Genomic DNA, 17,257 nt, shown 5'->3' with positions numbered 1-17,257 from the left:
AGTGAGGGCCGAGAGGACTGGGCAGTGATTGCCAGGGTGGCCCCTTGTGCAGCTCAGAGACCTGGTGAGGGCCACCCAGAAGGGACTGTGCAGAGGGACAGAGGCCACACGGAGGGGCACTCCTGTTATTGTGGGGTATGCACAGCTCATTAAACAGTCACCAGTCTTGAGAGGAGGCTGGTCAGGGGTTGGGGGACTTGCTCACAGTAGTTGCCAGCTCTCTCTCCACCCTGACCCCCCAAAAACCCAGTCTTGGGGATGGGAGGAGAGTGAAAAGAGAATATGAGGGCTGAGGGCCAAGCCTCCTCCAATTTTTATTGCTGGTGAATTAGAAATTTGCCTTTTCCCTCCTATCTTGGGGAGATGGACCTCTGAGAAGGCCTCAGAGGAGGAAGCGATACTGGCTATATCCCAACCCCCACTGGCGGCTATGCCAGGTGCATCCTGGGCAACACTGGACTACCTCAGGGGCCTGGGACCCCAGGGATCAGTGTTCCTCTCAGGTCAGCCTTGTTCTTCAAGGATAATCACAACCACCACCCTCTGACCCTCCCAAAACAAGGGTGCTGGGCTCAGGCTTGGGCCCAGTGGAGCTTGGAAGTGGGCAGTGCACCAAAGATCAAGCAGAATTTTCTACTGGAAGAAAAGCTGAGATTTGGGGGAGAAGTGGCCTGGGACAATGATGTTCTGAGCATGAAAGCAGAGGCAGCTGGAAGGAACTGAGTTGGGAAAGACACAGGAAGACATCACAGACACTCATAGGACCTCAGAAACTGGGTGAGGAGAGTGCCTGAGAGGCAGGTAGCACTTATTAGCTGTAGTTAGAGCCGGACAGCGGCCCTGGGTGTGGGGTCAGCCAAGCAGATGAGGCTGTTGCCCTGTGGATCCTGGCTAGAAGGGTGGGATAGAGCTAAGAAGCCTCCAGGTTACCCTTCCCAGGAACAGGAGGGCAGATCTTCCCTGGGCACTGAACACACACATGTGAGCACACACTCAGGACCAGGTCAGGCTCTGAGACCTGAGCCCAAGAAACCTTGGGGGGGAGGGGCTGGGCAGGTAGCCCTCTCAACCACAAGCAGGCCATCTGCTCCACTTGTCCTGCCCATCTGCCCACGGAGGGAGAGCAGTGCAGGAAGGAGAGAGGCCAGGAGCCCAAGGTCTGTCAGATTCGGCAGACGCCACGCCAGCTCCTCAGGCCACACAGCCTAGGAGGAGAGCGTAGAGAGCATCACTGGACAGGCTGGCTGACTGACAGGAGCAGCCTAGACCCACCAAGGGTCTGGGGCACCTCACAGCACTGCAGGCCTGCTGCCTCCATCTCCAACAAGGAAGTGCCAAGAAAGGAAGCATGGGCTCCCCTGCTGCCTGGGCTCCTCAATCCTACTCACTCTGAGTTCCTCCCACCCCATGCCTTTTTTGGAAGGGGGGTTCAAGTGGGCTGCCCAGAGGGGGGGAGGAGGAGCCTGTTCACAGCTGCTTTGAGAACCTCTTTGGTCTGGGGATATGGGGGACACAGGGAAGAGAGATGGAAGGGAGGCGATACTGGGGACTCTGGCCTTTGACAGGGCATTTGTCGAAAGGCCACATGCCCAGGTAGGGGATCAGATTTCTGTGGACTCAATGCGCTCAAGGCGGGAGGGGGTCCAGGCTTTCTTCTCCTCACCATGTTGGGGGGTAGGTGTGCTGGCACCCCCTGAGGCCCCACGCTCCCTCAGCCTCCGCTCCAGCTGCTGGTTTCGCTGGTACATTTCCACGTAGCTCAGCTGCAGCTGCTTCTGGTACTCGATGACCTTCTCCTTCTCCTCCAGCCACACGCGGCGCTCCTCTGCAAAGCTGGCGCCCTGGCGCTCTCGGGCTCTCCGCTCAGCTGCCAGCTCAGCCTGCAGCCGCCCGACCTCCCTCCGAAGGGCCCTTGTCCCGTTCTCCCCGCCAGCATCCACCTCCCCATCCAAGGAAGCCAAGGAGGCGGCAGCAGCCACCCCGGCCTGACGGCGCATCTTGGCCTCATCACTCTCGCAGGTGGCCAGCGCATCCTGGGGCTCAGTCGAGTCCACAGGGGTCAGTGCAGGCTTGAGGCAAGCTGCAGGCAGCTCCCCCTCACTCAGCTCCAGACTGGCCTGTTTGCTGCTGAAGGAGTCCCTCAGGCTGAGCAGCTGCTCCTCCTTCTCCCGCAGAGAAGCCCGGCCTTCCCGCAGCTGGGAGCGCAGGCCCACGATCTCACTCAACTTCTGGGACACGTCCGCCTGAGAGTCCTTCAGCTGCTGCTTCAGGAGGGAAATCTCCCCAGCCTTCTGGCACACCTGGGCAGGATCAGGGGAGAGGAGAAACCAGGATGAAGTCAGCGTTCTGCTCACCCCCACCCTCATATCTAGCCCCAAAGGACCAAGCTTCCCCAGGGTTCAAGTTCAACTGAAATGACACCATGGTGTCCACTCTGCAGATCCAGACAGTACCGACATAGCTGACCTCACACAGGACCTCAGATGCTCCTACTGGATTTTATCCGTCCCTCTCCCTTCCCTCTGTTGTGACAGTGATGGGCTACCACTCTGGGTTTCTCTGAGTGACACGGGAGAGGGTCCAAGGCCCCAGCCCGCACCTCCCATTTAGTTTCCTCCATCCGGGGCAGGAAGTCGGCCTGCTCCTTCTGGCAGGCGGCCACCTTGTCCTCCAGCTCTTCCCGTTGTCGCATCAGCCGGGCAGCCTCCTCCTGCAGCTGTTTTTTGTCCTGCTGCAGCCTCAACACCTGCAGCTGTAGGCCCTGCTGGGCACGCTGGGCGCGGCGGGCCACCTGCTGCAGCTTCCCGCTGCAGCCCTGCCGCAGCTCCGTCAGCTCGCGTTCCCATGCCTTCTGCCGCTCCTCCAGCACCTGGGCCACTGCCGCCTCGCTCTGCTCCAGGCTGCGTCGCAGAGCTGCCACCTCCTGCTCCTTCTCCCACAGGCGCTCCTCCAGCTCCTGGATCAGAGCACTGGGCGAGGGAGGGGAGCAGGCCGCAAATGGCAGGCCTCCGCCTCCCCCCTCCCCCGATCCCAAGTGGCCAGATCGGCCCATGGATGAGGATGACCCACTCTTGCTGGAGGCCCTTCCGCTGTCTGAGGTCCCCAGGTCCTGGTAGCCTGACCCCCCACCGCTGCTGCTGCCACCGCCGCTGCCACTACCATAGCTGACGGTGCCAATGCGGTTGATGTGGCTAGTGGAGGCACTGAGGGGTGCCAGGTGCTGGCTGTAGCTGGAGCTGTAGGTGGGCAGACTTGTTAGTGAATTCCGGCCTGAATCTGAGAGGCCACCCCCAGTCCCGCCTGCCGGAGTCATGGTCCGAGACTTGTCCAGTCCACCCTTGAGGCCACCAGGGCCCTGTCGTCCCTCAGGGGTCCCGTTGGTCTGGGGAGGGCACAAGTTCTGCATGGAGTGGAAGTTCTTGGGTACAACAGGCTTGAAGGCTGAAGGCCGAACTAATGGCTCTGAGCACTGTGTGAAAGCAAGGAAGGGGGAGTGGGCGTTAGGGTGGGGCCTTAACCTTGGCCCCAGCCCCTTCCCTATGGCTGAACTTGTTCAGCTCCATCTCCCAGGCCCACTGGCTCTCCTCCCCCAAACGAGGTCTCTACCCTAGACCCACCAGCTGGACTTAGCCCCAAGGCCCCACCCTGTGACTCCCCATCTCAGCCTCTGCCCTCACCCTCTCCAACCTAACCTCCAAGAAGACCCACTTCACCCTCCTCTCTGGACTGCCTCCTACCCCCATAAAAAGGTCCTGGGGACTGACCTGGTCTAGTTTTCCAGAGGTGGCCAGGAGTTTAGGTGGGTGAGTGGGCTCACGGTACTGTGGTGGAGCCTTGTCACTACCGCCGCTGCTGCTGCTGCCACCACTGCTGCCCACCACGTTGCCGCAGACATCTGTATGGTCACTTCCCCGCAGCTCGCCATTGAGGTAGAGGGAGTTGGCGAGAGCCTTGTCCTCTGAGGGGTAGCGGCTGGGCCTCTCTCTGCTGGCCCCACTGCCACTGCCTCGGGGGCCAGGAAAACTGCTCTGGCTGCCCCCACCCCCTGTACGGGTGCCCACGCTCTTCATGGCAAACTCCTGGGCATGGGCCACCCCACTGCCCACGCTACCCATGGCAAGGCGAGGGTCTGGGGGGCCGAGCTCAGAGGGCCGCGGGGCAAAGGCCAGGAGAGGATCCCGCCCTGGATCAGCGCGCACGGGCAGTGTCTCCAGCTTCGCCATGATTAAGCCAGGGGGGCACTGTGGGCACAGGTGGGAAAACAGACGGTCAGGAGCCACCCCCACTCCCACCACCTCACACCCTGTCCCTCAGTGTCCCCTTCTCTAAATGGCTATGAGAGTTCCCAGACACCCAAGGTGAGGGAAAGGTGCTCGGGAGCTGCGAGAGCTTGGTAACAGGAGCTGCCAGTGACCAGCCAGGCAAGCCCTACCCCCAGGGTAGCATGCACGTATCCTCCCAGCTCTGCCCAGCTCAGCTCTGCCATCTTCAACTCCCACTCAAGCCCACCTCTTCATGAGCCTCCCAGACTCAGTGACCCCCTCAACTCTTAGTTACAAAACCCAGAAAGTAGGGGTTCCTATATTCCAACATCTAGGACTGGGGAGATGGGACTGGAAGGGGTCAGCCTTATCTGAATCCATTAGGGAGCCTAAGAAGTTACCTTAACCCACCCCAATCCCAACATTGTGGCTAGGGGTTCCTCCCTGCCCCCTAACCTAGGGTGTTGCAGTCAAGGGCAGAAGTGGAGGCTCGCTACCAGCACAGGCTCTTCTTGCCTTTTCGAGGGGCTGGAGGGAGGCCGACGGGTCTTAAGCCTGATGTCCTCGGAGGCCCGGTCTGCGGGGCCCACGTGCCTCACTCTCGCAGTCGGGGCTGCGCCCGAACCAGCTGCGCGACTCTGCACCAACCGACTGAGCCATCGCGGACCGCAGTTTTCTCCTCTGCGAAATGGGAGCAAAGGGACCTACCTCGAGGAGCCGCCAGGTGCCCCGAGGCGGCGGGCGCGGGAGGGGCCCGAGGTCGTGGGGTGGGGGGTTGGGGGGGGCGGGAGCTGCCGCTGCGCCGCTCATCTGGGTCGCTAGTGGGCGCCACCACCGGCACGCCCTGCCCCCAACGGGCCCTCGGGGGCCGCGGCTGCAGCGCGCGCCCGGGGGCCCTTCCGGAGGTCACCCCGACTCCGCTGCGAGGGGCCCCGGCGCGAGAGGGCCCCCTCCGCTCGGCCAGGGCCTCGGCAGAGGGCCCCCAGCTGGCTGAGACTGAGCAGAGGGCGCGGAGTCGCCAGGGGCGGGCTCCGGCCGTGCCTCCCTCCCCACTAGGGGTTCCCACAGGTGGGGGGGCGGGGCCTGCGCACCCACGGCGCCCGAGGGGACTCCGCGCCCCCGAACCCTGCTAAGAATTCGTTGCCACCGGGAAGACTTCCTGGATTACTCCCCCTCCTCCCAACCCCCTCCCCCGTGGACCTTGACCCTGCTCAGTTCACGGTGAATGCCTTTGAGCCCTTCCGTGGGTGTGCGCCCCTCCTCCCCCAAGGCCGGCCCACAGGAGCAGGGGGGAGCAGAGCAAGCAGGGCCTCCGGTTACCTGTGCTCAGGGAGGCCCCGCTTCCTGGTTCCTTTGTCTCAAGTCCGCACCTGGGAACACCTGCCTCAGAGATCCGCATAATCCAGCTGGTCAGGGACAGCAGGCAGTGCCTGCTGCGGGTGTAGACACTCAAATACACTTGCCAGAGATGGCAGGGAGCTCCCTTCAGGTGTTTACCCCCTACTCCCATCAGAAATCACGCCGGGAGTGCTCCATTTCCACCAAAGTGAAGGGGACCCGGTGGCACCCCACCACGCTTTGAACTCTTTGGATGGTCTTCCGTCCAGATGCCCACTTCTAGTCTTGTGTCCTAGTCCTATCAGGCCCCAGGGCAGGGATGCCTGACAAAACGACAGAACTCTTGCCCTTCAGGATTCTTCAGGCCACCACACTGGAATAATAGCCCGAGGTGGTTAGAAGTTCACCACCAACCTACTGCTTCTGTAAAATTCCATTCTTTCAGTGCCTCCCCCACCCCCCTTGTGGAGCACGGCACTTTACCACTTTCCTCCCTTGGGCCAATCTTTTCCCACATGTAGGGTCCAGACTAGAGTGAAGCAAGAGAGGCACTTGGGGCGCAATTTATGTGCAGGATCAGCAAATGCACAAAGCGGGCAGTGAGTGCCTCCTACAGTTATATCCTGGGTGCCCAACTTGACTCACCCTAGCCCCTGCTCTGTCTCCTCTCCCGGCATACTCCAGCCTGGCTCTCCCTCAGCACAGAAATCCCCTTCCCACCCTAAGTGTGACCCACTTCTCTTGCCAGCTCTGGGTGCAATGGCCAGAGATTTGAAACCAGTGGGAAGTCCTGGACAGGGTTTGGAAAACTAGCAAAATGTCTTATTGATGGGGTCCTGGAGGTGGGTGCAGGAGAAATCTGGGCTAGGGCACCAGGGTGGATGTGACACCCTTAACATAACAGGGGGAGAATGGGGTGCTTTGGGGCAGATCAGAGAAAGATATCTCTCACCTACTGGATGGAAAGAAAGACTGGGATCATTAACATTCAGGGGTAGTGTGGGTGGGGCAAGCATTGACTAGGGTGGCAGAGCCCCACGAATCTGAGAAACAGTGTGGGAGCAGAGAAAAGGCCAGGAGAAGGCAGTCTTGAGACCAAGATGAGGGGTAGAGGGAGTGTCAAGAATGTGGAGGCAGCCCCAGTGTTAAAAGGTGTCAGTGGAAACTGGGATTGGAGAGTGTGCCCTGGATTGGGCAGGTGGAAACATCACTGGTGTCCATGAGAGGACTGTTTTGGAAAGTGCTCCAAGGCAAAGCAAGACTATAGGGGTCAAGGAGTCTGGAGGGAAAGATGGGAAAGAGAAAGGGAAAGATGAGAGAAGGCCCAGGAAGGAAGTCATTTAGGTGGTTAGGAATCCAAGGGCTCTTTTCTAATTTAATGCACTCATGGTAGAAACCTGAGTGTGTTGATATGCTGAGGGGAGGAGCCAAGGGTGAGATTAGAGATCTAGGCAAGGGGGCTGTGACAGGGGCCCAGATGTGAGCAGGAACAAACCTCAGAAGTGGTCATGGTAATTGCTAGAGTGCCAGGGGTAGTGTTTGGGAAGAACCCTGGTAAGCTGTAAGGTGCAGCACAAACATGCAGTACCACCATGTCTGAGATGCAGAAAGGAGACTCTTACCATAGGCTGAGGTTAGTCGTATGCCACACTGCCCACTGCTTCCCTGGAGTGTGTGTGCCCCAGCCAGGCTCAGATGCCCCAGTCCTGGATGGAAATGAGGTCCCAGTACTGTCTTCTGAGCCTCCTTTGCCCAAGGTCTGCCTGGCAAATCCTTGACTGCCAACCCACAGCTGCTTTCCCTGGAGCCTCACACCCTACAGAGCTGCTTTCCAAATTCTAACCTGTAATGGTAAAGTATTCTCTGCACCTGTCTCTCCCCAGCTTGGGCTCTGGCAGTTTCTTTTCCCAAAATCTGGGCAGGCAGCTAGCAGGACAAGGAAGGGATGTTCTCAAGAAACTGAGCTCAGAGGAAGGGCTGGAGCTTGGTCTCTGGGTGAGGGTGCTGGCCAAAGTACTAAGTGTGGTATACATGTCGGCCTCATGGTATGAGGGGGTGTTGTCATCCCAACAACCTGGGATGGCAGTCTGTTGCCTGGTGGGCCCATCAACCCTTCATGCTTGGGACATCAGTACAATCACAAAGGGGCCCAATGGATACTACATGGGGGGTTATAGGGGCAGGGCCCTCCAACCTACAGTGACCATCCAGCCCATCAGTGCCCTCTCCCCCCCCCATATAGCTAGGGACACTTCTCTCTTCTCTCAGGGTCTCAAAGGCCCCAAGCCTAGCCCATTCACTCCTAAAGATCTCTGCAGCCCCTCCTGCCAGCATTTTGCTGGGGGCTGGCTCCTCACTGGGCTATTCTGTCCTGTACTCCCTCCCTGACACAGCTGCCAGGGGACTCTTTCTAAAGGTAAAGCCCACCTTGTCCCTGTTCTGCCCAAATTATTCTATGAGGGGAGCCAAGTGCGGTGGACAGAGTTCTGGAGGCATCATCTCCAAGTGTAAATCCCAGCTGCCTGAACAGGGGTGGAACCGCTCACAGGTTATTTCACCTTGGGTTTTCACACCTACCTTACAGGAATCTTAAGTAAATGTGTTGTGTGAAATGCCTGGCATTCCTCTCAGGCTCCAGACCAGAGAAGAGCTTCCAGAAGGGCTCCCAAGGCCTCTCCTGTGGTGCACCCTATTTCCCTTGGCCTGGACCCGTTGACACTCTACACAATATTTGCGCAGCTCTGTGCCCATCCTGCAGCCTTCAAGGACCAAGTCAAAGGCTGCCTCCCAGGAAAGCATCCCATGGTCTCTAGAGGGGAGGGGTCTTGTAGCACTTTGCTTAGCACACTCCAGGGACATTTCACTCTGAGGCTTTCCCAGGCCGACTTGTGGGTGCCCCAGGGGACAGATGGCAGAGTCTCAGAGGTCTCTGGGCCCTGGCACCGAGGAGATGCAGAAAGAATGCACATGCAAATGCTAGTTATAAGCAATGTAAAGAGGCAGTGTATCTGGACAGGGAAATCAGAAGGGGCTTCCAGGAAGAAAAACTGAGGGAGGAAGGACTGGGGAGAGCATCATAAGGCTTTTGGGGGTGGGGAGGTCTCCAGAACTTCTTGGTTGGGATGTATGAGGGGAGATTCATCTTCCCTTGGCGAAAACGGGGTAAGGGGTCCATCTCCTAGATTTTGGCTCTAATGATGCCAATGTTTCAGGACTGAGGGAGCTGATAGCGCCCCCCCCCCCATCTCACACACACGCGTGCACACACGAGCCTCCGCACAGGGAGGGGGGAGGTGATGAGGGTTCGCCATTCACCAGCATCCCACGGCCCACAGCACCAACAAATGGAAAGCCGGACCACAGGACGTCCCGGGGAGGTGCCCGCAGGTCTCTGCGGTGGGGGAAATACTGCCCGCACCTCCCCACCAACGTGTGTGGCCCCGGGGGGCGGGGCGCAGAGGGAAGAGGTGACATAATCCGGGCCGCACCCCCTCCGGCCGCCACCTCCCCCAGGCCCGGCGAAGCATCCATGACATCATCGGCCTCATCTCCGTTCCCCTCCCCCCCGGGACCCCAGCTGCGGGACGCGCCCCCTCCCCAGCCTCGGGTCTGGGCGCACCCGGCGCGCGGTGCAGCGGGCACGGCGGCCAGTCGGGGCGGGCAGGGGCGCCAGGGCGGGCCGGCCTCACTTACTCGTTGCCGCGGGGTCCGGCGCAGGGTCTCCGGCGCGGGCGCTACCTGCTCGGCTCGCTGGCGCAGCCCGAAGCCCGCCCGGCGGGGCGCGAGGCGCGGGCCCGGCTCGGCTCCGCGCCCCTCCCGCTCCCCGCCCGGGCCCCGCCCACCCGCGGCTGCGGCAAACGCGGGCCCGCCCCGGCCACGCCCCCCCGGGCCGCCAATCCCCGGGCTGGGCGGGGCGCGGCGCCTTAACCCCTGGGTCGCCGCGCCCTCGCCGGCGCGTGGGACCCCTGCTTTACCCGATCCGGGCTCCGTGCGTCTCCCGGAGTCCCTCTGCCTCTTGCGCTCAGCCTCCAGTTTCTTCTCTCCAGCAGATCCCGCTGGGCCGCGCCCTCCCTGAACCCCGTATCTGTGGCAATACGGAGGCGCCCCTCTGGCTTGAGGAAGGGGCTCGCACGCCCCACCTGGGGCGCCCCAAGTTCTCTCCCGCCTCGGCGGACGCGGCTCCCCGCTCACGCCGCGAGACGGCGAGTCTGCAGGTGGGGCGGGGCCGGCTCGCAGGTGCAGGTGGGTCCTGCTCCGCCGAGGGGACGCCAGCCCCGCGCGGGGACCCCTCCCTGCCGGGCGGGCGGGAGGCTTGGGGGGGCCGCGACTCCGTCCGCCAGCAGACGGGGCGGGTATGAAACTTGGTGTTCGTGGAGGCTCACCGCCCGGGAGGGGGAACAGGGTGGGGGTGGCGGATGAGGTGATGGCGAGCTGCTGAGAAAAAGATGGATTACGTTCCAGTCCTGAAGAGTTTGTTTTCTCCTTGCGCCTTGCACCCCGAGGCCTGGGCCCGGCCCCCGCGCTGCCTCGCCGGAGGAGGGCGAACGTGGTAACTTCGTCCCTGACCCCCGGCACCTGCTTCCCAAGCATTTGCCGCGTAATGTTCGGAGAGTGCCTGGAAGGGCTGCCGGGAGCAAGAAGTCGCTTTGGAATTTAGGCCTAAGCCTTGAATGGGCCGGGGAAGCAAACCAGACCTTAGAAAAAGAGAGATTAAGGTTCTCCAGGTTTAGAAAAACCTGGAGGCATAAAGGATCTAACCTAAAAATCGTGGCACCTCTACTCCAGCTGGGGTTTAACCCATGGCATCTCTGCTGCTGTACTTGATTTGTTTTGTCCACCGTCCTCCTATTTTAGTTTTTATTTCTTGCTATTTCCTGTTTTCTGAAATTTTCCATGTTTGCTTTTATCTTCTATAGTGATTTGCAAGGCAGAAAGCCTGTTTTTAATCCTCTTGGTGGTCGGTCTTTCATCGTACCAAATAAAAATACGGCTTATATTTAACAAATTATTAAAGTCACTGTCCTCCTCTTGATGTAATAAGACATTTAATGTTCCTTCCCACCTCCTGGCCTGCTGCTTTCACACATACTTTTATCCTTTTAATTCAGGATGATAGATCCAGCTTTCATTTACTTATTTTAAGCCACAAAATCCTCTTTTTTCTTTGTTTTTACCACTTGCCGGTTGTTTCATTGGTATTGTTATAGAGCCACTCCGATATTAAACGGGTTCCTGGCTGTGGGTCCTCACCCGCGCGCTTTAAAGGGACTTATGAATGCTCTACTACAGACACACACAAAAGGGTGGGGTGGGGGTGGAGTCCACAAAGCCTATATGGAATTTGCTTTGGGACATCCTTTTCCCCCTAACAGTATCAATGTCACAGCCGGGTTTTTATGCTCTACTTTTTTCTATTCCTCATCCTGACCCAGCTCTCACTTGACTGATTTCAGGGAGAACTGCTGAATGTTAAGTTTTTCTTTTGCCCTAGGTGAGAATGCCTTTCTACTATCTTTTCCCATAAAAGGTGACTTGACTATTTATAGAAAAGTCCAGTCTCAAACTTTTTCCCTCAAGAAACTCCTGTCCTTATCCCACTTTCTTATCCAGCACTTTAAATGGTAGCAAATATGGCAAATCTGGCTTTTTTTTTACTATTAAAAGTCAAACATTTTGCCAATGTGTATGCCTTTTTAAATTAAAAAGGAAAGCAAAAGAGGTCTTCTTCTCTGCTTATAAAGGTTTCTTCTAATATGTCCCTGTCCATTATGTAAACAGATTGTTTTTTTCTCCCCTAAAATTATCACACTGGATCATCATTTTCAACTAACTCTTTGCCCTTTTTCTCTGTCTCCTGAGAGAGTATCTCGGGTTTGTTTGTTTTTTTGCATCATATATTTCATTTTCTCCAGAGTCAAAGGTATGCTTTGTTTTCTCCAATAAAACATTAAATTCCACTTGTGTTTTCCTTTCATTTTAGCGAATTTCTACCCCCTACCTTTCCACCCTGTCTGGATTTCAACTTAATCTCTCTTTATAATTCTCTGTTCCTATTTCACAGAGAATGTGGTTTTACATAAGAACACCAGGAAAATAAGAGAATGCTGTATCTGATTCTGTTCTAATGCATATGAAAACCTGGATAAAGTGGACCATTTTCTGGGAAATTAAAGCTACAAAACTAAGAAAGTTGTTGAAACATCCAAGAAATAGGTACAAAAAAGTTTCTGAACTTATCTAATGGAAGAATTTTCTCAAGCTTTTCTCAGTGAAAAGATAATCCTCATCCTGTAATTCTGTTCCATAGCCCAGAAAAGCTAAATACTATTTCATTTTATGAAACCGAAATTCCTCTGACACCAATTCCCAATAAACAGCATACAAAGGGAAACTGCAAACCAATCATACTTATCAGTTCCAGGGGAAATCCCTAAATAGGACTCAAGGAAATAAAATTAAATATTATTGTACACAAAATTAGTCACCCATGAATGAGTCTGTTAAATAAGAAAAAGCAATCATGACAACAATAGATGTCAAAAAGTCATTCAAAAATCAGTACCCAAAAAGAAGCCTCATAATTAACTGGGAACAGTAAAAATTAAGATTCAATATTTTGTACTACTTTGACAACTGGTCTTACTGGGGGGCCTTGACAGTCCTTCATCTCAATGAACCAGATGTAATTCCTGCTTACCTCTGGGTGGCAGGTTTCAGTTCTCTGCCAGTTCCTATAATCATGCAAACAAGCCAATCATATCCCCTACAGGAATCAGGAGGCACCCTATCCTTTCTTCTACAAAGCCTGCACCGACCCCCCAACCTCTGATTGTTCAGTGTATTTCCAATATAGTATGTGCACCTGTGTGGCATGTGGTGCCTTCCTTCCCTGGGTTATGAGCATATGTGTCTAATAAGCTGCTGTCAGTCTCTCCTGCCCAATGTCAGATACTGTGTGAGGCCATCTAGCCTTATGGTGGGAGTCCCTCCACCAATAGGGTGAAGAGGCGGCGGGGCTTCCTTGGTGGCAAAAGGGTCTCAGCACTATTAAGCTAACTGCAGCCACTGCAAGATGAGTTGGATCCCCAGCCAGCCAGGGAGCTAACCCGCATGGTGCAGCAGACCTCTCCTGTCTCGCCACTGCTCCCCTCAGCAGTGTATTTCAGTAGATCCACCTGTTCTGTCCTCACTCCGTCTCTGGTGAATCCTCTCACCCCTGCACCTCTGGCCTACACCCTCGTTATTGTATGCATAAATAAATAAATATATTATTTTTTTAAAAAGAGGGGCCTGCCCGGTGACTTGAGCACAGCACTGTAGAGCTGTCCACAGCCTTTACAGCAACGGTTCGATTCCTGGCTGGCCAGGGAGATTCCCGCATGGCGCAGCAGACCTCTTGTCCCGCCTGCTGCTCCCCTCAGCAGTGTATTTCGGTCCTTCTGCCTGCTCTGCTCCCCACTCTGTCTCTGGTGAATTCTCTCACCCTCCCACACCTCTGACCTGTACCCCAATGCTTGTAAAATTAAATAAATCTTTAAAAAAAAATAAAAATTAAAAAAAAAGAGGAGGCGGGCCTTCCTACTGACGCAAGGGGTTAAGACGCAGCACTATGAAGCTATCTGCAGCCATGCAGCACGAGTTTGATCCCCGGCCAAGGAGGTGACCCACATGGAACAGCAGACCTCTCCTGCCTTTCCTGCTGCTCCCCTTAGCAGTGTGTTTCAGTAAATTTGCCTGTTCTGCTCCCCACTCTGTCTCTGGTGAATCACCCCACACCACTGAACTTCTGGCCTACACCCCAGTTCTTCTACACATACACACACACAAATACCTTCACTTTAAAAAAAGTGAAAAAGAAGAAAAGAAGGAAGAAAAAAGAAGAAAAAGACAGGAGAGTGGAGGGTAGATGTGACTATGGAAGACTGCTTAGAGATGCAACAGAGCTGTCTTTACAAATGAATGAAAGGAACCATGAGCCAAGAAATGTGGGTGACCTCTCCTAGGTGGAAGAGCCTCCAGAAAGGAACACAGCTTTCCCTACCTTGTTCTTAACCCAGTAAGCTCCGTGCCATACTTGTAACCTACGACTATAACATAATAAATTTGTGTTCTTACATCACTAAATATGTGGTGATTTGTTACAGCAGCACTGGAAAAGTAATGCAAGCACGTAACAGACACTCAGCATTCATTTGTTGAATGATGAATGATATTGCAAAAGACGCTGGGTCTATAGATAAATGGGTAAAAAATAGAAATAGATCATTCACAGAATACAAAAGGCCAAGAAGCAGTGGGAAAGAGCTTGAGGCCTGATGAAGAGATGCAAATGAAAACCCATCAAATTAGCAAACTATTGTGATCCTTTGTGGTCCTATCCACCAAGTTATCCAGAAGGGGACTTGGGCTTTCTTCTCTGCCATGATGGGACAGTTACCGCCAAATGTCAAATTGGGGGACAAACCACTTTAATACTTTCTATAGACTGGATATTTGTACTAAGTCTTTTTACAGCTCTGCTCACTTTATGAGGAAATAAAAACCTCTGGGATTGGGCCAAAAATTCCTAGGACTAACCAGTCAAGATCAGAAGGGTTATCTAGACTAGTATAAAACTATAACCGAAACATTTATGATCCAAGCAGGTTGGGATCTTTTACAAGTGTTTTATAAGCTTATTAGCTAATGTTTACACACATACACACATGATCTGTGAAAAATAAGAGTTAAAGGCAAAATACATTTACTAGGCTGTGTTCTCCTTTTTACCACTATTCTTTTTTTTTTTTTTTTTTAAATTTATTTATTTATTTATACAAGCACTGGGTACAGTCAGAAGCACAGGAGGGTGAGAGAATTCACCAGAGCCAGAGCAGAGAGCATAACAGGCAGAAGGACTGAAGTACACTGCTGAGGGGAGCAGCGGGCGCGGCTGGAGAGGTCTGCCGTGCCATGTGGGAACCTCACCTGGTGGCCGGGGATCAAACCGACGCTGCAGAGGCCACGGGTAGCTTCGCAGCCTAGCACTCAACCGCTGCGCCACCAGGGGAGGCCCTTACCACTATTCTTAATTGCAAATTATACCTAAAATGGAAGATGGTTTCTTTTATATTTTATATTTCCCCAGTCTTTTTTTTAAATATTTATTTATTTATGTATACAAGAACTGGGATACAGACCAGAGGTGCAGGAGGGTGAGAGAATCCACCAGAGACAGAGCAGGGAGCAGAACAGGCAGAAGGACAGCGGGTGAGACAGGAGAGGTCTGCCACGTCAAGTGCTAATCTCCCATGCCGGGTGGGAATCAAACCTGCGCTGCAGAGGCTGTGGACAGCTTCACAGTGCTGCGCCCAACCCGCTGCGCCACCAGGGAGGCCCACCCCTCCCCTCGCCCACCCCCCCCCCCGTCTTTTTTGAAAAAGATTTTTATTTATTTATGCATACAAGAGCTGGGGTACAGGCAAGAGGGGCGGGGCAGGGGGTGAGAGGATTCACCAGAGACAGAGGGGGGAACAGAACAGGCAGAGTGACTGAAATACACTGCTGAGGGGAGCAGTGGGCAAAGTCTGCTGCGCCATGTGGGTTAGTTTCCTGGCAGGGTATTGAACTCGTGCTACAGTGGCTGCCTAAGCTTCGTAGTGCTGATGCTTAATCCCTTGTGCCACCAGGGAGGCCCATCCCCACGGTCTTTCTATAACATTTCTCTTTTGTTTTTCCATAATTGATGTGTTGGTGATGATACGAGCAGACACTTACCTGTACCTATACAGAATAAATCTCAATGCAAGATATTTACAAGTGTAAAGGAATACAAGTCACACCACCCCCCCACCATCCCAAGTGAGTTTTATAAACTCACATTTATTTGTGAAGCATATTTATCCTTAAAGCCCCAAGCAGAATAATAAAATGATTATTGCATAATGGACTTATGGTTCTATCCAAATCTTTGATGAATTTTATGAAAATGTACAGACTCCAAAAATGTTATCACATTTTTTTTTTTGATAAAAGCTGAGGTAAATCTGTCCAATAGAAAGCCTTAACCTTCACATTATCATTTTTGGTAGCTAAATTAAATTTAGCCGGAACTAGCTTGGGGGCCTGAACTGCCCCTGTGTCCTTCATTTACCATTTACCAACTTTTCCTCTCCTGAGTTGCTACTATCAGGCAGGAACATGGAGGTGTGGAAATGAGAATGTCCCAACAATGATGGATTACACTTTCAAAATTTCTTATAAATTCATATCTATCACTATGGTCTATTTTTCTATGAGGCAATATACCCAAACTATAAAGGCACGAGGGCCACTGCCAAATTGGAGATAAAGCACGTGTCCACAGAAGCACACTGTTACATGAACTGTGGGGTTTAGCATGTCAACAAAGTGACCTGACTTATCTCGTTGATGAGAAATAAAGGGAAATAAACGAATAGGGGCATTAAGTATCAGTTACCACAAAACTGGAACGCTACTAGTTTTAGTTTTTGTATTATTATTTGGGATGTGTTTTTTATGTCATGTTAGAAATGTCAAGTTGTAAAATCATGTAAGAACATTAAAATGACAAAACCAGGCAGAGTAAATCTCATGGGTTATGTAAATGGTTATATTTAAATAGCTTTAATGTTACAGAATCAGTATTTGGTAAGATTCTCTTGGAAGACTCCCTTATATATTTTGCTGTGATGAGTAATTAAATAAAGTATTCACCAATCAAGAATACAGTATGGTATCAGAATAAGTAAAACCATTTTTTAGTTCATATAACAGTTAATTGCTTTTAAGATTATCAAAAGGTATAGACAACACAGAACTTGTCAACCAGATACTGATCCTTAGCTTTGTCTTCAATATAAAAGGAAAATGCTCCTTGGAACCCTGTTTGAACTGCAGGTTAAGAACTGTTAGTGGGTTATAAAACCACTTAGTGATTTTAGTCACTATCAGCAATAAAATAGGATAGAAAAGCAAATGTCAACATGCATCAAACCATGATAAGCAAAGGCTCGCTGGGGAACTTCTGCTTCAATTATCTACGTGTATACATGGCACACTTATGTACCCGGTCCTGCAAGTAAAATTGCTTTCTCGCTAAGAGATACTGTCAAAAAAAAATTGAAGAACATAGCCTTAGTGGAATCATCTTCTCCACTAAGAGAACAGGGCTCAGAAACAGGCGGTGTCTGGGGCATGCACTGCGGAGGTGAGCCGGTACCATCCAACAGTACAACAGGGGCAGGGAGGGAGGAGTTGATGGAGTAGAGACGGCTGGTGAGATGCAATGATTGCAAAGTTTTAAGAAATAAATTACTAATTCAAAACATCACCGAGTTAAACATGCTCTGCTTCCCTCACCAAATGCAATCCAAATCTTTGGACTTGGCATTCACTGCCCTTTCTAGTCAAGGCCTAACCTCCCTTCCTTCCCTGGCCTTTCTCTTGCTTTCACCCAAAAGCCCACTCCATGCAGAGAACCATAAGCTGTTACATTCTCAGCTCTTGCTCTATTCTAAACCTGGAAGGTCTTCTCTGGTGAGCCCTTGGTCCCTTTTGCATATTATGGCATTTGGGGTGCATCTGATTGGCATTTGGCAGTGCACCTGCTGGCTGGGTGACTGGTGGTCTCTTTACCAGATTAATACCACTGCTCC

General features: G+C 53.2%; 1 protein-coding gene across 4 annotated transcripts; it reads right to left on the bottom strand.

Annotated features, from left to right (window-relative positions):
* Window positions 1-1,601: 1,601 nt before the first annotated feature.
* Window positions 1,602-4,238, bottom strand: LZTS3 (leucine zipper tumor suppressor family member 3; the record flags this gene model as incomplete). Of its 4 annotated transcripts, XM_084247317.1 has the most annotated exons (4): window positions 1,602-2,300; window positions 2,600-2,731; window positions 2,870-3,469; window positions 3,765-4,223. In XM_084247317.1, the coding sequence occupies 4 exons, from the start codon at window positions 4,221-4,223 to the stop codon at window positions 1,602-1,604; spliced, it is 1,890 nt and encodes a 629-aa protein (XP_084103443.1). The 4 variants fall into 4 exon arrangements, with proteins under 4 accessions (XP_084103443.1, XP_084103444.1, XP_084103445.1 ...); XM_084247318.1 differs by having other exon boundaries at window positions 2,600-3,469; window positions 3,765-4,238; XM_084247319.1 differs by having other exon boundaries at window positions 2,663-3,469; window positions 3,765-4,238.
* Between the last annotated feature and the right edge of the window lie 13,019 nt (window positions 4,239-17,257).

This window comes from Talpa europaea (genome assembly GCF_964194135.1).
Source record: "Talpa europaea genome assembly, chromosome: 11".
In the NCBI taxonomy this organism is placed as follows: Eukaryota; Metazoa; Chordata; class Mammalia; order Eulipotyphla; family Talpidae; genus Talpa; species Talpa europaea.
Note: the sequence above shows the minus strand (reverse complement) of the source record. Positions and strands in the feature narration are given on the sequence as shown.